Source organism: Zootoca vivipara, chromosome 1 (genome assembly GCF_965207765.1).
Source record: "Zootoca vivipara chromosome 1, rZooViv2.hap1.1, whole genome shotgun sequence".
NCBI classification, from domain to species: Eukaryota; Metazoa; Chordata; class Lepidosauria; order Squamata; family Lacertidae; genus Zootoca; species Zootoca vivipara.
Window position 1 is genome coordinate 102927657 of NC_142582.1, and position 21532 is coordinate 102949188.

Consider the following 21532-nt stretch of genomic DNA (forward strand, 5'->3'; position numbering starts at 1 on the left):
GCCGTTTGTTGAAATCTGGCAAATGTTCGAGATATTCTTAAAAGGTATTTTTTTATTAATGATTTTTTAATCGTCCTAAAAATTATGTGTTGGAGAAATAAGCAGGCTATAGAAATTCAGCAGCGGGTTAATGTTTCCTGTCTGTTTGGATATCCCTTCATTTGTTACTGGCAGAAATTCACAAGCAATTTACTCTTGAGCAGTCCTGGAACTGACTTCAGTGGGGCTTAGCACTCAGACAAGTGGTTTGTAAGTAGAAGCTTGTCTCCCTACGTTTGTAAAGGCCTCGATCCAGGAGGAGGAATGACTGGGTTGTTTTTATTGCCGAGTTCCGGTCCCATTCCATTGAAGGCAGCGGGGAAAAATGTTTCTAATGTCCATCAACAACAAATGAGACATTTCAACTCAGCTGATGCCAGAAAAAAGCCCCTTCAAATTTCCCCCTTCCTTGTTTAATTCGGTTCTTTAATTTCCCTCTTCACCATCAAGGCACGAGATGTGAGAAATAAGCAACAAGAGGACATAAAGGCTTTTCTCAAAGTGGATCATCACTTCTGCCTTAGACAACCATAGTTCCAATTCCAAAATTAAAATAGACGACCCTAACACCTTGTTTCATCATCCCAATAAACAACACCGCGTTCCTCAAACCTAAAACGCCGCCTAGCCCGAGGCAGTCCTCTAGATGGCGCTGTTACAAGGTAATCCGAAAGCCCGCTCAGCCTTGTTGAGACCGAGAAAATTGCCCAGACATTCCCAATTGCTCACTATAATTGAGGACAGAACAATGCGGGCTTCCCCCCCGCCCCATCGACTTTAAATTCATGTAACATGTGACAAATGAGAAACCGATTTCTTTATTAAAACCAAATACGCTTTTAAAATCCGCTGTTTCCGCAGCTTTTGAGCTCGAGACGTTAAAATGTGTATATTTTCCTTTGTGCTGCAATAATTTGAAAAAATAAAAAAATAAAAAATAAAGAGATTGCTTAAAAGAATACAAACGCAAATGAGCTCAGTGCTGCACATTTCAGTCCAATGTGTTCTCCAGGAAAACCCTAATTAGACACTGGCTAGTTTCCATCCAATGGGACCGGCCAGGAGCAAGTGGAGGCAAAGTTATTAAAACAGCCAAAGCAACTAACACATCATTAAGGAAAACCAACCCATCAGTCCAAGCAGCCAAGAGCAGGCGCAACTTGCGACGCGGCGCTGTTCACCCCGGGCCGCCTTGAAAGCCAAGATCTCGCCCAGGGCGGCAGTCCTGTTGCCATTGACAGGCTCCAACTACCTCGAGGAAAGGGGTTCTTGACCAGCAAGAGGCAGAATAATTGGGAAAGGCTGGGAGAACTGTCCGCGGGGAGTCTGGAGTGGGTGGGGGTGATTTTATAGTTTTGGAAAAATAAATGCACTTTATTCCAGCTGTTGCTGTGTACTTTAAAATAATTTTAACGCCACGATCATTTCCCCACTGGAAACTCGGGACACACCGAGTGTTAAAAGCGTTAATAGTTAATAATTTCTTTCTCCTCCCCCCCACTCCTCCTGGAAAAAGGAACCCTCTTTCGGCTGGATCTCTCTGTTCCCGCACGTGGATCTTCGGCCCAAGAGGCCTTCGTTTTCAAACCCGCTTTCCACGCGGAGCCTTCAAGCTGCGTCCCCAGTGAACGATCAAGGCGATTTATGGTGCGCAATAGCGGTGGCTTAGGAGCGAATGAATCCCATCAAATTGATATGGATTGGCCTTCCCGAGAGGGAATTAAAACTTGACAGGCAGCCGAAACGGAGAAGACTTGACAGCCCAAACTCAGGGGATTAGATATGGGGCAGAGACCCATAGGCAAGCCTTAGACTTTCTCCCGGGTTTCTTGGGAACGTTGTAGGGTCGTGACTACTGCAGAAGCGCGGCTGGACACCTTAAAAAAGGCGCCAACACAGCCTCCACCCCAACATTCCTTGGCTTTGCACCGTTCTCAGCCCTTTTGTCGCCAATTGCACTTTTAAGACCAAACAGAATTACCCGGTTCCCATAGTCTCAATCCAGGGAAAATTAGCCACATTTAGCAGCCGATCCTAAACGGATTTGCGCGGAAAGTATGTCCGGTGGGAATTTATTCCATCAAATAGAATGCATAGGAGTGAAACGCTCCCGTGTTAGGCTTAACTGTGAGGTAGACCCACTGAATAAAGCGGCGCTTGTTGTTTAGTCGTTTAGTCGTGTCCGACTCTTCGTGACCCCATGGACCATAGCACGCCATGATGGGTAAACATGCAAGTTGGCTCGAGGTACAGAGGCCATGAAACTCAATAGGCGTCGGGGTTAGTCGATTTCCATGGGACCGAAACACAACTGATTCTCGCCGGATCGGGGCCACGGTCTTCCCTGTCGTTGGCGGCGGCGGGTCTCCCCCCCCCACACACACACACACCTCCAGCGTGAAACTTTCTTTTCACGCGTAAAAGTCTTGTGCACTTCAGCACGACTTGGGAGCAGTCGATGTGGCTTCTGGATTTTTGTTTTATTTGGCAAGTCGGATTCGCTCCGCTCCTGCCGAGAATTCCCTCAACAACATCACGTCTTAGACGTGACTCTCCACATCCAAGCGAAAGGCAAACCCCCTCTGTAGAATGTGGGAAGGAGATAAAGGGCCTTTTCTTCAATTAAGTGTCTTGAGGGAACATGGGAAAGCCTCAGATTCATTATTTAAAAACGATTAACATTCCACAGCAAAATCCTTATGCATCCATGAGGGAGAACATCTGATCATAATGGCTACATGTGCATGCACGTAATCGAGAGGCAAAGGGTTGTTTCAAAAGCCCCAAAGCGCCGCAAGTATTATATCAGCGTTCGTCGGCACAGTTGGAAAGCCGTGTATACAAATGCGGTACACAAAAGGAGGATTGATTTCAAAGCAGAGGAAACACCAAGACTGGCGTGCGCCTATCTCGAGATTGAAGCCGCAAGCCGCGGAAGACAAAACATTTGGATTAAAGCCGGTCGGTGGCACCCCGGTCCCCAGCAAGTTGCTCAGAAGTCCGCCCCATTGATTTCAATGGAGCAAATATACACCTCAGGCTAAAGAATCCCTGACAAATGGCCATCCAACCTCTGCTTGGGCCATTCCAAACTTCACCACATTTCCGCAAGGAAAATGGGAGGTTGTGTTGTCCAAGTCTCACTCTGAGCAGCCTGTTATTACGCAGTTAGACTAGTTTAAGCCCAGTTAAATCAAGGAGAGGGTTGGTGTGTCTTCACTCTGCAGAGCATCGAGCTGTTGCTCTGAAATGAGGCCCAATGATTTATCTGAGGGCTTCTTGGATAGTAGATCCACTCACTAAAAGGAGCTGTTGTGTGAAGTTTCCTAGATCCACGCCCGATCCTATATCCATGTTGTTGATTCAGAACAGAAGGAAGCACCTAGGATTTACTTTACCTTTGGTCCTTCTGACTTAGTCCTAGCTACCATGACTGGCTCAAGGGTTTCAGACAGAGGATTTTCCCAATGGCACCCGGAGTTACTGAGGATCGAACCAAGGACCTTCTGCATGCATGCAAATCATTGCACTGAGCAAAGGCCGTTTTCCAATAACAGGAGAGGATTGCCAGTATGCCAGCCACTATTAAGGCCAGTGCTACAGACCATTAGGCTATGGATAAGAAAAATAAGGGGGTTTCCAAGCTGCTACCAGAGGAAGGAAGAGGGGCTCTCCTTCTTAGTTAGAGAGAAGAAGCGGGAGGGTTTGCCACCTCAAATCACAAATTTCTTGAATGATTTCAGAGGCAGTTCATGGGGCTCCTGTCAAATGAGTGTTTCAGAGAGCGCAGGGGAGCAAAGTGTCGTCTTCTCGAGTTGGTCTTTGAGCTACGCGCTCAGCAGATGGGGAAGCCAAACAGAGGCGAGAGCCCCCTCCCTCCTCGGGTCATTGTGAAGGTCATTCTCACCTCACTTCTTCAGACTGGCGAAACAAATGTTCAGAAGGAAAGCGCCGGCTGGGGGCGGGGGACTGTCACCCGGTCTGCAGGGAGTTAGCACCATTTACAACGACCCCGATTCTAAGGCGGCCCCCTGGCTGATGTCCATCCAGGACGCTCAAAATGTGCTTACTTGGAAGTAAATCTCGCAGCGTACAGCTTCCTTGCAAGGTTACAATTCCGTGCACATATTTGTAAGGAAACAGCACCGCTTCGACATACTTCGCTTCTTGAAATTACCGGCTTGAGGCCCGGTCCTATGCTATGCATGTCCCCTCTGAATGGGACGAGCTCCTATATAAGCCTGGCAAAGGCACTCGAGCTGAAGTCAATGGAACTTCGGCTGCGCCTGGTTCGCGATAGAATTGGAAATAAAGCATCTCAGCAAGATGTGTGTGGCCCATCTTGCATCATCCCCACCAGAGGGGGCTTTTCACTTCCAAGTAAATGTGCTTCGGGTGGTTGTTAATGTGGTACCTTCAAACACGTGATTAATGTGCGAGCCACACCAGGTTCCTAAACACGTTCGTGTGAATGCGAATTCTGAAACCAGTGGAATTTGCTCCACGCAAGCCCCTTTTAGTCTGTGTTGTTATTTTATGCATTTGTTTCAAGAGATTTAAGGGGACAGAAGAGTATACAATTACATTTCTTAAACCATTATTCTAGTTTTTTTTTAAACTCATCTCGGCCCAAGCGTGTTTACTGTGGAGATTTTCGAGCTGTGGTGTAAAATTATAGTCTTTAGATCCTGACCGAACAGTCATTTGCAGAGGTTTTCCTTGGGCCTCTATGTCAAGCAAATCGTGGCTTACCTCTAAGCAAAAAGTGCCGAGGTATACAGTTGTTGGAAGTCAGTGTCACCTTAATCTCAGATCCCTGTGGGACACTTTGGCACGAGGGAAACGCACTTTGCACTAGAACATATGAAGTGCCTAGTACTGGATCAGACCAACGGTCCATCAAGTCCAGCATCTTGTTCTCACAGGCAGAATTCGAGCACCAGAGAGAGCTCTCTCCCCTCTGGTTTCCAGCAGCTGGTATATAGAAGCCTTGCTGCTTCCAGGTGTGGAGACAGAGCAGAGCCACCATGGCTGGTAGCCCTTGATATCCTCCACGAACCTGCCTAATCCTCTTTTAATCATCCGGGTTGGTGGCCCCCACTGCCTCCTGTGGGAGAGAGTTCCACAGTTTCACCAGGCGCTGCTTGAAGAAGGACTAGCGGGACCAAGACAGGGTTCTGATTAAGATCAGCGAGCAGAGCTCTCCTGAGTCACCCCACGTGGTGAGGCTGCATAGAATCATAGAATTGTAGAGCTGGAAGGGACCCCTAGGGTCATCTAGTCCAACCCCCCTGCAATGCAGGAATCTTCTCAACTAAAGCATCCGTGACAGATGGCCATCCAACCTCTGCTTCCAAGGAAGGGGATTCCGCAACCACATAACCTGAACGCTTCCAACCCCACACTGAAGCGAGCGCCGGCGAGGAGAGGCGCAGAGAGAAGACCTCCCTCTGCTCTCCAGAATCTCAGCCGCCAAGCCTTTCCCTTTCCTTTCCTCGCCCCCGGCCCCATCCAGCATCTCCGCTCTCCGCGCGAAGCCTCCACAGACGCCCCTCCTGTCCTTCCCCAGAGGCCGCGTCTCTGTCCGAATTGTTATTTTCCTTAGGCGTTTGGAATAACACCCACTGCAGTTTGGCTGCGGCGCTCGGAAAAAGCGGCATTCCTGCCTTCCCCGGCGCAAGGCCGTCCTCGCCGGCGCTTCGCAGAGACACTCGCATCCTTGTTAATTTCGGCCGGGCCAGCGCTTTTATTGTGCAATCAATCGTCCCCGGGAGCAGTTCATTGGCCCGGCCTCCCTCCGGCCGCCTGAATATCTCTGTGTGTCTTGAAGCTCCAGGAGACCCAGCGGAGAAGAATGACCCCATATGCCATTTTGTTTCCCACCTCGACATCCAGCCGGTTTCAACGCACACAGGGGACTTTGTCCAGGAAGAAGGGGGGGGCGGATCGGGCTTAGGCGTTTTATTTAAGTATTTCGGTTTATTGGAGTCTGCTACTGCTGCTGCGCTTTCAGACTGACGTCCCAATCCAAAAGGTAATGTCTGTGGAAGTAGCTGGGTAGGAATCGATCTAGGCCCGCGCACTGCGATGTCACAGAATCATAAAGCCGAAAGGGACCCAAAGGGTTCTCTAGTCCACCCCCTGCGATTAACGCCCAGTGCAGTGTAATTCTGCCTGTTTAGAAGTGAGCCCCGTGGCATTTCAGTGGCCTATGCTTAGCCTCCAGCCTCCAGTCCAGTCCCTGCTGTGATTTAGGCCCCATCTGCACTCTACATTCTGCCTTTAAACAGTCATGACTTCCTCCAAATAATACTGGGAACTGCAGTTTGTTAAAGGTGCTGATAATTGTTAGGAGGCTCCTATTCTTGTCCCAGAGCTACAATCCTCAGAGTGATTGAACAATCAATCCCTCTTCCCATGGAAATTTGTGATTTGTAGCTCTAGGAGAGAAATAGAGACCTCCTAACAATTTTCTGCACTCTTAACAAACTACAGTTCACTTCCCACGTGAAATGTACTCGGAGTCGAGAGTGAATTTCATGCTCTTTATTCAGCTCATAGTCATCAAGGAGAAGAGGAGAAGAAGAATCCTCTTTTCCCAAAACCATCTGCTTATATACCTTATTTACACAATGGGCCTTGCGTGATTGGCTACTTCAGGGCTACACCTGTGGGCCAATTATATTGTGGATTGACTTCTGCCTGCAGCCTGATTGGCTGCTCCTACAGGCCAATCAGGTAGCAGATTCACTTCTGCCAGCCGCCTGATTGGCTGCTCCAGCAGGCCAATCAGGTTGCGGATTCACTTCCACCTGGAGTTGGATTGGGTAGCTCCCGCTGATTCTGAATCCTATTGTTCTAGGATTCAGCTCAGTACATAACACCACGATTATTTGAGGATCAGCAATGTAGGAACTTACTTCTGAGTAAACATGGATGGGATCCGGTTGATGAGCTTAAATGTCAAGGTGTTGGTGTGGGATGTATTATTACTAGAGCATAATAGGGGTTGGACTGGATGGCCCTTGTGGTCTCTTCCAACTCTATGATTCTATGATTCTATGATTCTAAGTACAACCATTTCCTGTTGCCTAGAGTGGACACATGTGGCTCCAGACAGAGAGGACTTCCTGTCATACCTGCTCTGGAGCTTCCTCGGTTCCTCTTCCTGTGTGTGACCAGGAAGATGGGTATTTGAGGGGTCCGACCCCTGCAAAGTTGATGGACATTCAAATAGGGTGTGTGTGATTCGAATTCGAAATGGGGTGTATGTGTCTTGTGATTGATTGTGGGGGCGGCACTTACCTGTCCCTTCCCCCAATATTTTATTGAAGTTGTCACTCCTGATTTATGACCAAGGGGCAGTGAAGGAAGTGCTCAGAGGCTTTTGTGGGCATCAGTGGCACGATTGTGCTCGGGGCACCACGTTGGAACTCCTGAAATGGTCATTGGCCTTCATTTCCCGATGTTCCTGTGGCATTTCCCATAAATGCAGAAGCTGCCCGAGATCGCCTGCCTGCGACCCTCCCTTGCAGATGCCCCTAACGGGAGCTCACATCAAATGGGGCCTCAAATTAACAAACCACAGTCCAGTGGCATAGGCAGAAACGCCAACACTACAACCCTACGCAGTTGTGCACAATGGGGATTGCAAGCCTATGCACAATTACTATGCAACAATCGCAGTGCCTTGCCAGTTCCTCCGAATACGATCAAGCGAGTGGGTCAAGAGGGGGAAAGCCTCCTTTAAATAATTGTTCTTGTTGCTTTAAAGACCTTGAAACGTGCCCGTGGGCTCCAGGTTGGCGGTGTTCAGCAGCAGCGGGTGACCTTGAGGAAGTTGTGCAAGGAAACGGGCCCTGGAGATGTTTGGTTTGGTAAGGTATACTGTCAGGCTCGCATTGCTGCTCATTCTATAAATTGTGTTTCCTGTCGAGGGGGGAAATGTCAAGAGTTTTACAGCTGCAGGTTCTGAACCGTGCAAACCAGGAGATTTACACCGAGAGCCGTAGATTCAGGATTGCTCGCTGGAATATGCCTGGATGCTGTACATTTGCCAGCCCGATCCTGTGCACATTTACTCGGAAGTAAGTGCCACCGAGTCCAGCAGGACTTGCTCCCGCATAAATACGGTGCAGTGGTCCGAACACTCAACAGTTAGAAGTTGTGATAACTCTGCTCAATGTAATGGGGCAAACTTTTGAGTGACCTTGCATATGATGGCGCTGTTAGAGTCCCACTGATTTCTGTGGGAGGTCCTTCCAGGCATCAGGATTCTGGAGATGTGACTTAAGAAACACATCCCGTTTGAGTGCTGCCGATGTGAGTTACCACACTAGTAGAAAATCAGAATGGGATGTAATTAAGGACACCCTGCTTAGAAGCTGTTATCATAACCACTTCCCATTTTGAGAAGCAGGCTATGCGCTCGGCGGTTTCGAAAGTTTTACGGTGCGACCTCATAGCAATCTGCACTTGGTGTGGCGAGGCGCCAGGGGCAGGGTTGCAGCAGCCGAGTCTATGCGCGACGAAAATCCCACAGAGTTCAAGTGGACTTACTCCAAAGTAACCGTGCATAATATTTCAGCCTCCCATTTTACAAAATGGGGACAGTGCCAGAGAGATAAACGCCCCTTGTCCTGGCAAGTAGAACTGAAATTGGAACCCATTCAGGCTGAGTCCAGTACTGGGGCACACATATTCTCACTGTGGCCTTCGATGGAGGAAAACGTAGGTTCAAGTCTCTGATCTATTTGGGTGGACAATCTGTCCCTTTCCCCTTCTCTCCCAGTCAGGGGAAATGGTTGCCCAGATACCTCGTTGTTCTCCTTACAATAGCCTACTCGAAAGTCTAAATTTCAAAGTGTTGTGTGGGGATAAAATCGGGGAGTGTATGGCTCCTTGGAGGGAAAGTGGAACATATATATAATAATAAATAAATAAAAGGTAGGCTGGATCGCAACCTTAAAATAGACAACACATTAGCAGCCAATACACAGTACCCCAAGCTACTCAAAGTAGGTTGCGATACATGGTTTAGGTATACTTAACCAAAGCATTTCCATCAATCAATGGAATTAATTAGCCACGCATTTCCTCTTATACCGGATCCTGTTCACGCTCCCGTTATTTCTGATCTTGGTTTTCCTAGATTGGGAGCAAGTCAGGGCACCCTGTTCGTTAATAAAATAGGGGATGTCAACTCGCTGAAATGTTGCCCCCTCGCCCATATGCCTCCGTTCAGCCAGCCCTTGTCTAGTCTAGTCCAGTGGAGTCTGCTGAGTAGACGGTTAAGACGACGAGATGAGAATTTTTAAGCCCCAACCCCCAGTTACGTTAAGACATTCCCATCCTAAACGTTTTTCACGTTTTCCTAAACGATCCTCTTAGGTGCACTGCAGCCCGTTATTCCAATAGGCGCCTAAATCTGCCAAGGCACGTCTCATTCTGCATTGGATCAGACTGATCATGTTGGATTTGATTTAATTTCTCTTCCCAAACGTGCCTCCTCTCAACAAAAAATAAATAAAATAAAATCTCGAGGCGGTGAAGGAGAATCCCTGTCGGAATAATCAGGGAAGGATTAACGTGCCAGAGCAATAAACGGGCTGAAATGCAAACATTTCCACTTAGCTGAGTTATGACTCGGGCAATAAATCACCCTGTAATGTACGCATTTAAATACGCCTCCGTTTTGCCGCCCGATCATATCCATGTTTACTCAGAAACGGCTCCCCGTTGCGTTCCTAGGTAACTGCCTTTAGGATTGCATCCTGGCTGCTTACGCGCTGTCCCTGCGCCAGTTCATTCTCGCAGGGGAGTACTACCACCATCACCACCGAATTAATTATACTACTCAATATATTAATAATGATTTAAGAGTCGTTTGGTGCTGAAGCACTTTTTCATCGCAATAAGCATTTTGCAATCCAGAGCTCTTTGCAACCTACACACACACACCACACATAAGAGCCTGCTGAATCAGATCAATCGCCCATCCATCTAGTCCAGCATCTTGTTCTCAGAGTGGCCAGTTAGATGCCTGTGGGAAACCAGCAAACAGGACCTGAGTGCTAGCCAGGCAAGTCCTACTGAGTTCAATGGAAGTGTTCCTAGTCAATGAGAACAATGGATAGGATCTGGCTGTCGCTGATCTCTCCATCCGCAGGTGGGTCTGGGCTTTTCTGGACGACACCCCAGCTGAGTGCCAGGACCAGGAGCTGCGCGGTTCAAACCCAACCCACCGGTCTCTGTTCCTCAGTCCCTTTTTGGCCTGAGGTGCCTTGAGCCAGAGCATTGGCCCCGCTCCTCTGCGGCGGGGAGCCAGGAAAAAGAGATATCAGTGGATGTGCCTACTAGTCTCATTCGAATCTCCGAAACCCGCAGTCGCCAGACGGGGACGCCTCGCAGCCCAGCAAAAGAGAGCTCCGAGGCGCGCATTATTTCGCATCCGTTTTTATGGCGCGATTAGATTTGCAGGAAAGGAAACCTTCTGTTCAACCTCCCCAATCCAGCCCCCTCCTTCCTCCTCCTCTATACCCACTCCTCTTTTTCTCTTTCTCTACCTCCAATTATTTCATTATTTTGTACCTGAAATTAATCTTTTTGCCAGGCAGGTCAGCGCGATCAACAGGCTGCTGTTTATTATAATGTTTTCATATTCCTCTCGGCTCCCTCGCCCTCGCCCGGCTCACTGTGGATGTGACCTTTGTTATTTCAGCCCACACTCAGCAGTTCAATGGAAACAAGTTGAGCACGTTCACTCCTGATAAACATTATCCTTAAACCACTGGGGACCCGGGCAGAGTAAACGAGCTTTTCCGACAGGACCACATCAGGAACACACATTGAGAAAAAGGAACCGGGAAGCAGGCAGGGATGGAGGGATGGTGGGAGGGATGGGAGAGGCGGAGTTGGAGCTGCTGTGGCTGGGGGTCGGGGTGGGGGGTCGGGAAGGTATGGACGGGCAGGTTGGGTGGGAAAACAAGACGCCTCAGGGCGAGAGCGGAACGCACAAAAAAGGAATGGAGATGGCCGGATGACTTGTTTCTAGGACGTCAGAAGGGTGGAGGGAATGTGTGGACTAGGCCACAGGAGACCAGGGTTCAAATCCTCATCCGGCCACTTGGGTGAGCTTGGACCTCTCAGCCTGATCTACCTCACAGGGTTGTTGTGGGGATTACGGTAGATGAAGAGAACCATTGTACGCCGCCTGGAGCTCCTCGGAGGGAAAGACGGCATACAAATGTAACAAGCAAACAAACCAATAATGCTAGAACAAAGCCTCATACATTACTGCCAGCAGAAGGCTTTCCGTTCAGGTTGGGTGGCAGGAATTGCCAGGGATCAGAGGCCCAAATGTTCAAACGGCCATCAGGTCAGAGGGTCGCTGATCGGAGATGGGTCCAGACGCACGTGAGGTGTTTTCACCAGCGCCATCCCATGCACGTTTCCTCGGAAATACCGTAAGTTCATAGAATAATACAATTGGAAGGTACCTCAAAGGGCATCTAGTCCAACCCCCGACCGATGCAAGACATCCATTGCAATGAGTTAAATGTGAGGCAAAGTGACTGGGCACAGTAGGGCTGCAGTCGTGGGCGAAGCTGTGTACTTCAAGCATATCAAGCCTATTTAGGAAGATTAACGTAGCGATTTGCCTGAAATAAAGGACTGCAACCTCAACTGGAAAGAAGTCCCATTATAAAATCCATTGAACCGCCTTCCGCGCGATAAAAGTGTTTAGGAGCGGCTGCTACCGATTAAAACTCCAGTCCCAATAACAAGGACTCGCCTCCCCCTTTAAGCTGGAATGCCAGAATTTACTCTGGTCTGATCATGAGCTCGCGGGTCCTTGGAAGGAAGTGTCATGAAAATCCACAAAAACGCGACGAGGGCTGGGGTAGATCTTTTGTCCAGCTAGCGATGCTTCACTGGGGCATGGGTCAAAGAGTTTAACTCTTGGGAGAATTCAGGGGGAGTACCGGAATATCAGCAGCCTGATCTACACACAGGAAAGTTAAACGGAACGATTAGGATTTCGAGGTGCTTCGGCTGCGATCTTAAATGACGGCAGTGACAGGGCACCTTGAAACAAACAGGGCTTGAAACAACTTGACAGGGTTGAGGTGAGACTGCCATTAACTACACTTGACAACAGGATTCTAAATCTATTATTATTATTATTATTATTATTATTATTATTATTATTATTATCACTGGACTTATTCCCACCTCATGGAGTTGGGACTGTAGGGACAAGGATATGAAAAAAGAAGAAAATATGTTCCAGCCCCAGCGTTTCAAGGGAACTAGTTTACGGATCGGGGTGTGCATTCGAATTAAGTGCAATATAGTCCTTTTGCCGGCCCAGGTCTGTAGTTAACTGATAATATTCAGTAGGCTGCAACAGCCTATGCAGACTTCTGTGTTACCCAGAATTATTCGGCGCTGTTTTGGAGAGCTGCTTAAATTTCGCCACGAGTCCATTATCCATTTTATTTTTTTTACATTTCAAGTGATATAATTGCTAGTTTCACAAGTCATCCTGCGTGAGAATGGCCTGTCTACGCTCCACAGAGCCGGCCTCCTTTTTAACCCCAAATCGGCGGTTGTGGCCCGCTGCTCTCCGATCCACACCTCTTATCACTGGGGAAAGGTCTTGTAGAGAAAGGGTGACCGCGCATCTCCGTGGTGTTGGGGCTGCCTAGCGTCACGAGGTCTGCACGTCCTCGCTCGGAAGAAATCTCTTTGTTTAGAAGAGGGGCGCTGGTTTGTAAGCGGCCTCAAACCACGTTCCGGAGAACACACGAAACCCCCATTCATTCTTGCGCAGAGCAAAGGTTTCAAGTGGATATTCTGAGCTTTTGAAAGCACCCGGCCCGGCCCATAACAAGCTCTTTCACCCACCAACACTAGCCAGAAGACAGCTTCTTTCGCCTCGGGTTTCCACTTGGTACACCAGTCACTCCTGTTTAGGGATTCGACTCAAATTCCAACCCAGACGACCCCGTTTGATGCGCCGCTGGGTTCCCAACAGCCATTATTCGTTCTTAAAAGAAAAGCCTGATCGCTTTGCTCAGCCCGGTTCGGGGATGCCTTTTGCAAGCAACGCCGACCAGATTTTCACTGTTCTAGTTGAGTGTTTTCACACGGAGTGGTTAATGGGCCCGATGGTGTTTCTTGGACAAGAAAACCCTTCGCCACCCGATCCTAAAACACGAGAAGGCCCATTCCCTAAAGGACGTGCGTTAGTGATTTTCTTGGGGGGGGGCGGCGTTAAGGAGACGGCTCCTGCTCAGCTACCGGGCGAAAAAAAAAAGCCCAGAAAACTCTGCCTTGAGGTTTTTGCGGGTGTTATCGGCGCTGCGCGTCAATATTCTGAACATTAGACCTCTCGATTCTGAAGCACCGCGGTGCCAGCCAAGACACACATCACAGCCTTTCACATCCACGAATGTGTTGCCGAGCCCAGCTCGCCACAAGCACGGCCAGCACTTTTCTTTCACTTCCTCCCATATTACTTAAATTTTCACGTTGGCGGAGCTACGTTTAAAGACAGGCCAAACATTTGCAGGAGGGGAACGTTAATGGGCCAATGACCTTCTCGTTTTAGGACCCTGCAATATTTTTTTTTATTTCATAGGTACCTACGGACCTATGGATGCCTAGAGGAAATTGTACCCGCCAGCCAGCAATGCATCATGATCTGCCTGCCTTTGGGCAGTTGTAGCTCTGCTGATTTTTTTTCTTCTCGGAGTGCTGTCATAAGGATACTTAGGGGAAGTGACTCCCATAGAAAGCCACTAAGATTAATTGTTTCGGGTTTCAACAAATTTTTTAAAAAGTGTGTGAACGTGTGTGTAAGCAGCTAGATATTAGCTGGGGTGATTTAAGCGCGTAAACGTAAAAGTGATAATTTCGTTCATGGAGACACGAATTCAAAAGTTACTGTTTTTTCTTTCCATGTGTAGAAAATGGTACCCGCTGATTCCCCTCTTTCTGTTGCCGTTTGATCACTGTATTAATACTTTTCCTCAGACAGGCGTCCGTAGCTCTTTTAAAATTATTGACACTTTCCTAGAACGCACAACCAATTTTTCACAAAAGAAGTATAGTTTCTTCTGTAGGGGGAAGGGAGGGAAAATGTTCTGATTTTTGAAAACATTACTTTTCCCGCAAATGTATAAGGGAAAATTTGTGTTTTTAGCAACCACCGAAAATCTGCAGGTTCTGGACGGCAAAACGAAAATTATACAGACTTGAGCTGTTTACCCGTCTCATTAATGCATCTGGCACATTCCGGCATTAGTTTCCTTGCTAATGCGCAGCCATCGCGCACCTATTGCGAACTGCCCCTGCGCCGGGAACCCAGGTGCTGATCCAAGCACGCCTGCGAAAGCGAACGGAAGGCCCTTCCAGGGTGAGCATGTCTGTCACCCTCCTCTGCCAATGAGAGGACCCGTTCTCCTTTAGGTCCGCCCTTGGCGGGGGCGTTCCTCTGCTGAGTGATAGCCTGAGCCGCCCCGGCCAGCCCAGCCCAGCCCACGTTGCTGCGAGATTGAAATGCAGAACTTAAGTCTCCTGCCACGGGAAAGTGACTTCCTCGGGGTTCCTTTCCTTGACACCGTCGCCGACTCGCGTGGTGGGAATCGGAGGCAGCCACCGGGGCCTCCTCCTCCTCCTCCAGCGCACACTGCGCCAGGCCGGCCAAGGCGTAAGTCGGTCGCCTCGTTTCCTTGGGGGATCTTGAAAAACCAAAAACGCAAAAGCAACCCCCCACAGCACGTCTCTCCCGCTCCGCGGTTGCCCTGACTCGAGCCATGGGTAAGTTGGGCTGGGGAGGGAGAAGGCAGGAGGGTGCGGGGCTGCCGAGGCAGGAGCTAGCAGCAGCGTGAGCTCAGGCGCCTGGCAGCGCCTTATAGACTTCGCTCTTGTTCCTAAAAGTTGGAGGGACGCGTGAAGGGTCAGCAGCCGCAGCGGACGATCCTAGTCAGGCTGGGCTTGTAATTTGGGGCTTGTAATTTGCGAGGGAGACAGGTGGCTCGGGCGCCTCGTCCCCCGAGATGCCCTCTTTCTATGCGTTTCGCCCTTAGCTTTAAGCTTCTTGTATTTCTGAGGAAATCTCCCAAGCGCTGCTGGCTTAGGAAAGGAGCTCCGCAGCTCTGGCTAGCTAGCTGCTCGCAGCTGCCTCGCCAGCATTTCCCAGAACTTAAATTTTCCAGGCTGAACGAGACCAGATAATTTTAATCATACTCTTAAAAAAGAAACCCAGAGAGAGGGGAGGAATAGGGAGGGGGGCAGAAATTAGAGGTCGACAATCACCCTTTCGTTTTGTTTATTCGCATTTGGGTCTGCATTCAAGAGCGCAGTTCTAGCTGTGTCTACTCAGAAGCAAGCCCTCTTGTATATAAAGGGGGCTTACTCCCAGGTGAGTGGGTTAAATTGCAGCCCGAATCCCGTTTCAACAGGACTTGCTTCCAAGTAACGCCTCGGTGCGAACTTTCTCACCCCCCTCCCGTCCCGCCCCATTGCAAAACGGTGGTTTCCACAAAAGTGACTCCCTCTCAAACCTCGGTGTTTTAGGATCGCGGCCCGCCCTGCTGCTGTGCCCGTTCCAGAGCTCCAGACGGATGCTTTAGGATGGAGATTCTTGAGATTTCCCCGCTCAAAAAGAGCTGAGTTGCATTTTCTCCGGACGTGTGGGCCACCGCGGTCCGAAAAGAAATTTATTTTAATTTTTTTTATTTGGCAGCCCGAGCCCAAACCTTGGAAGGAAAGCCCCGCTCACTTCAGGGGGCCTTACTCCCAGGGAAGCATGCCTAGGATTGCGGTCTCCGTGGGTTTTCGTGGTCATTTCCCGCGGGCCTCGCTTCTTGCCAAGGTGACCATCTCGAGGGAGAAGCGAGGCCTGGCTCTGCGTGGAACTTGCTTCCAGCTCCGTGGCGCGCTCGGCCCGATCCCTGGGAATGCAGCAGCCCCCTTGCAGTCACAGGGCGACTTCCTACTTCCAAGTAAACGGGTCCAGGCTAGAAATGGGTTGGGGGGCGTCGGGGCTGCGCTTGTCCCCCCCCCCCCGAGCGAGTCCTATGTGGCGGTGCGTGTGCTTCTCCCCACAGAGCCAGCCTTCGGGGAGGTGAACCAGCTCGGCGGGGTTTTCGTCAACGGGCGCCCGTTGCCCAACGCTATCCGGCTCCGCATTGTGGAACTAGCCCAGCTGGGCATCCGGCCGTGCGACATCAGCCGGCAGTTGCGCGTCTCGCACGGCTGTGTCAGCAAGATCCTGGCGCGCTACAACGAGACGGGCTCCATCTTACCAGGGGCCATCGGGGGCAGCAAGCCCCGGGTCACCACGCCCACGGTGGTGAAGCATATCCGGACCTACAAACAAAGGGACCCCGGCATCTTCGCCTGGGAGATCCGAGACCGGCTGCTGGCCGACGGCGTGTGCGACAAGTACAACGTGCCCTCGGTCAGCTCCATCAGCCGCATCCTGCGCAACAAGATCGGCAACCTCTCGCAGCAGAGCCACTACGACTCCTACAAGCAGCACCAGGGGGCCCCGCAGCCCGCCCTACCTTACAACCACATTTACTCGTACTCCAGCCCCATCGCGGCGGCGGGGGCCAAGGTGCCCACCCCGCCTGGGGTGCCCACCATCCACAGCGCCGTCCATATGCCTCGCACGTGGCCCTCCTCCCACTCCGTCACCGACATCTTAGGAATCAGGTCCATCACCGACCAAGGTAAGCACTCCTGAGACCTGGGGTGGTGGTGGTTAGGGCAGGAAGTGGCAAGCCAAACCGAAGGAGGACACCCCCCCCCCAGCTCATCCCCCAGAGGGCCCAGGGCCTACTTGTGGGGTGGGGTGGGTTCATCTCTTTATAAGTTGTTAGAAGATCTCCTAGGTACCAAATCCTGGTTACCTTGGCGAAGGTGTAAATAGAAATCCTTCATGACTTTGCCCAAGATAAAAGCTACAGATAACCCCCCTGCGGATGCCCTCCCCTGAACCTCTAGCTAGCACATCTACTTTGAAATAATCTTTATCTTACTCGGTGGGAATTTCAGCTTCCAAGATGACATTGGGCTGATGCTTTGGGTATATCTCCTAAATGGCCCATTTCAATTTAAGCAGAAATAATTTTATTATTTGTATCCAGCCTATATGACTGGGTTGCATATATTTGCAAAGTACCTCAAACTAATGAGCTAACAAAAATCAAATGCATGAAAACAAATATGTTGTGTTTGTGTGTGGACACACACACACAATCTCTCAATTTATTTTAAATTACCTACTTCCAAATTTAAATAGAACCCAGTTTGCTTAAATCTATGGCCCAATAAGTGGCACATTTACTTTGGAGTAACTTCCATTAAGCTTAGTTTAACTTGCTTATGAGTAAACATGCACAGGATTGGCCTATTCAGAGACCACATTAGGCTGCATTCCTACATATGCTTACTTGGGATTAAGTGCCATTGAACATAGTAGGACTTATTTCTAAATAAACAATCCTGCATTTCATTTTTTAGATTGGGCTGCAGCTATGTGTTTGTGATATGGCAGTCAAGCCTATCTGTATATTTGAAGATATGTTTGCTAATGTTATATGGCACTATATTGGAAAGCCTAGTTTGTGTGACTCCTGCCTTACAAGTATACCTCTTATTAAATATAACATCATAAAACCTATTTTCAGATGGCTAGCCATATTAATCTGCCCCAGCAAAAGCAACCGCCTTGTGACATCTTAATTTTTTAAAATATGGCCTAGGACCTTAATAAATTTGTTAGCCTTTAAGGTGTTACAATCCTCTTTGCTGTTTTTATATACCTGGTAGTAATAGTTATATAAACATATGAGGGTGTTAAAATGATAAAGAATCCTGTGGCATACTAAAAACAATTTTATTGTGCCATTATGTTTCTGTAGACCCTAGCTGACTTTCTCAAATGCTTAAATGTCACCTTCAGTTTGGCAGAAAGGTAGCATAATTGTGTGTGAGATTATACATATTTTAATATATCCTAAAAATCTAAATGTCTGATATAGATGAATAATACACAAGCAAAGCAATATGTAAGCATGCAAAAAAGAGAAGCTATCAGATATATTTGCTCCCCCCCCCCTTGCCAGGCCTTCTTTGTGCCTGTTTGCTTTCATGTCAGGGATTCTACAGGAAAGGCATCTCCTTGAAATTGCAGGCAAATCCACCACCAGTTTTCGCAATCAGACCAAATTTGCTCAGACAGGAAGTTCAAATGTCACCTAATTGCTTTCGTTCTTCTGCTTCACTTTGTTTTGCTCCAAAGCGGTGGTCCAGAAAACTCAAACTACCGATGTTTAACTAGCATTTAGCCCCTTCCAAAGAACTGCTGCTCAGCTCGCTTTTCCTGACTTTGCTCCAGAAATCGAAACCTTGCAGTTACAGAAAGGCAAGAGCGATTGTACCTAACAGTGAAACTCTCAAACTAAACACTCGGCATCAGATACTTTCTTACCATCTCAAAATGCGATAAACAATCTCGCTAAGGGAGTTCCATAGGTTTTAATGGGGCCAAGTTCCAAAAAAGAAAAAGTGTCTGTAAATCCAGTCAACTCCTCCCAATAGTCTAACTCCGGCCTCATCAATTCTACCTATTTTTATCACTAAACACTATTATTTAGATTATGGCTGCTGTATGATTTGGCAAAAATAATAATATAAAAATCATGTTAATAAAATATTCAGGTTTTTTTTAAAAAAAAATATTTCACACTTCTTTGCATGCTAAAATAAAATAAAATAAAATAATAATAATAGCAGCAGCTAAACATTAGGTTCTAACTTTTCCTAGCTCACTTTTAAGATTCCATTTGGATTTTCTGCAGGAAAATAAATGCTGCACGAGCTGAAGGAGAGCGATACGCGAATTTGCGTTTATTTCCTCCTTTTCTTAGACTCAGAGCCATAGTGGCCGAGGCCTCCTACCTAGGTAGCCGGGCAAGCGGGTGGGATCTGAATGACAAGGAGGCTTTTCCATCCCGTCTCCTGGCCTCCTCCTCTCCCTCCCCTTCCCCTTCCCCGCTCCGGTTTGCGGAGCTGCATCTGAGGGCGCTTTGCCCTTGATTTATAGGATAAGCTGACCTTGCTGACACGGAAAGGAAGCCCCTATTCATGGGAAAGTGAGAGATCAGCAGAACAGGGAGCTCGCAGAGAGACAGCTCGCTTTCTTAAGACAACTTTCGACATGCGCCAGCGCGAGGAAGGGAAGAAACCAGCGACTGGGGGGCTCCCCTCTCTCGTCCCGGAGAGGAGGCCGGTCGAGTGGACCCCCCTCCCCCCACGTCCTTGTTGCGAGGGCCTCCTCTATGTCCCTGCCGAGCACCCGTAGCATTTCCTTCGCCCTTTAGGGCATCCACGGAGTTTCCAACAGCCTGTTGATGGCAGGAGTTCATAAAATAAAAACCCCCAAGTGTTTGCGCTTAAATGGTTCTGTTTGCACCCTAAATAACCTGATTTAACCGGCTTGTGGATCCCATCGAAGGCTCGCTGCATCTGTCAGCTTTACCTGATGGCTTCGAATTAATTCGGTTGAAATCTATGGGATTTGCCCCCAAGCAGTCCTATCTTAGGATCGGAGTGTTATCGCCCCTAAATCCTTACGGGTTTTTGCTTGGAAGAAAGTCAGCTGGCCCCAGGGATTTCAAAGGCACTTGCTTCATGGCAAAAGAGACGGGGGTCATAGTCACATCTGGAAGTAGGTTCTAATGTTAGTGCAGGTTTAGGATAGAGAGACACAGTTGCAACCGAGCAGCTTTCAAACAGTGCAATCCTGTAACCGTCGACTCTGAAGTAAGTCCTATTGAGCTCAATGGGGTTTGCCTCCTCCATCCTGTAGCAGGATATAGGTTGCAAGCTAAATATTTCAAACAAATAAAAAAACCTTCCGTAGTAATTTGCGAGTTAGTTTTCATTACGCATCTCCTGCCGTAAAATGTGACACTATTCCATCAAATCGACCTTGAAAATAATTATGTCAAAGATGCTTATCACTACGCTGGGGCTGTCAGCAAGAGAGGATGATGGGTGACTTTCAACAACTGCGGAGTTTTTCCTAATCCAGTTAGGCCCAAATAATTTCCTTCCTTTGCGTTAGGACGGAATAACTGGGCGCTGGAGTTGGGGGGCTGGTGTCGTTGAAAACAGTGTGGAAGGTGGAATGGAATGTCAGATCTGCCCGTCCGAATGTACCTTAAATACGCCTACTTGGAAGTAAACACTTGATAATTAAAGGGCGCTTAAACGCTGCGCAGAACAAGATTGGAATCCAATTGTTTGGAACGCTCCAGATGCATTTCCGTTCCTTCTTTGAACATTGTAAATTCAACCCAGTCTCGAACTCAATGACATGTACCTTTAAATAGACAGGTATGGGATGTCACTGTAAGGCTTCAATCCACCCATGGAGCCAGTAAATACAATTGGGGTACTTTGGAGGAAGTGGATTCAGGTGTGAAACCAGAATCACGATAATATGTGCTAAAATGACGCCATACTGCCCTGTAACACGCCCCCCCCAATTCTCTGACATTAAATATTTTGCCAATTATCGATTACAGTTTATTCATGGTAGTGAGTGACTGGAATGAATGGCCACTTCTATTTCGCTCTGTCATAAGTGGTGGCCTTTGAGGCTGGGGAAGTCCAAAACTAGGTAGCTTTTTGGGTTTTCTCTTTTTTATGAATTGTGTTTATCAGGCTGTTGGAAACCCAGTGGCTAGAAACGTGTTTAGGGTGGGACTTATAAGGCAAACAAAATTATACGGGTGCTGGACAGGGACATAACAAGGCGACCCAAATCACAAGTAACAAGGCAAAGTGTTAGGAGGAAAGACCTTCCACCAAGTTAAGCGGAATTTTTCCACAATTCATTAATTCTGCAGGTGTTCCTGGTGGTTTGTCCTTTTGCGAGTAATTAAATTAGAATTAGTTTGTGTGTGAAGTATGAAGTTAACTTAGCTTCCCGGTGGACAAAGCTACTGGTCATTTGCATGGCTTTCTCCTTTGGTAGACCCATACAGGCTGCAAAAGTTTGGAGGAGACTTTGATTCGTGTGTTTGTATCTATATATCGAGTGCATCTAATATTTGCACAACTATAGTCAAACACAGGCTGTAGTCAAACTACAGTCAAATTTTCTTCCAGAAGTATTAACGTAGATTTATTTTTATTTTTAAAAAGTAGCACCCACAGCAAATACCATTTTACGAGCTAATGTTACCCCACCCCTTTAAACTTAATATGCTCAGCTGAATACCTGTGTTCCTTTGATTTCACTGGTACTTGTCTGTGGTTTAGAATATTGTTAGGATCGTAACTTCTCTGTATCAGGGACATTAACTGCGATCTCCAGGAAAGGAAGGCAGACAGGTTTTTCAGTGTTGGTTTGTGGGAGCTCAGAGCTCTCTCCTTTCTACATGGTAAAGCTGAAATCGTAAACACG

At 48.2% G+C, this 21532-nt stretch overlaps 1 protein-coding gene across 2 annotated transcripts in view; it reads left to right on the forward strand.

Annotated features, from left to right (window-relative positions):
* The first annotated feature begins 14578 nt into the window (after positions 1-14578).
* The window catches only part of PAX9 (paired box 9), a 35272-nt gene continuing 28318 nt past the window's right edge, over positions 14579-21532 (forward strand). The window contains exons 1-2 of one of the 2 annotated variants that reach the window (XM_088671957.1): positions 14579-14865; positions 16158-16784. In XM_088671957.1, coding sequence (XP_088528083.1) covers positions 14862-14865; positions 16158-16784 — 631 coding nt within the window. In that variant the 5' untranslated portion in view covers positions 14579-14861. Of the gene's footprint in view, positions 14866-15603; positions 16785-21532 lie in introns of those variants that run through there. The other variant, XM_035109149.3, reaches the window with a different exon arrangement.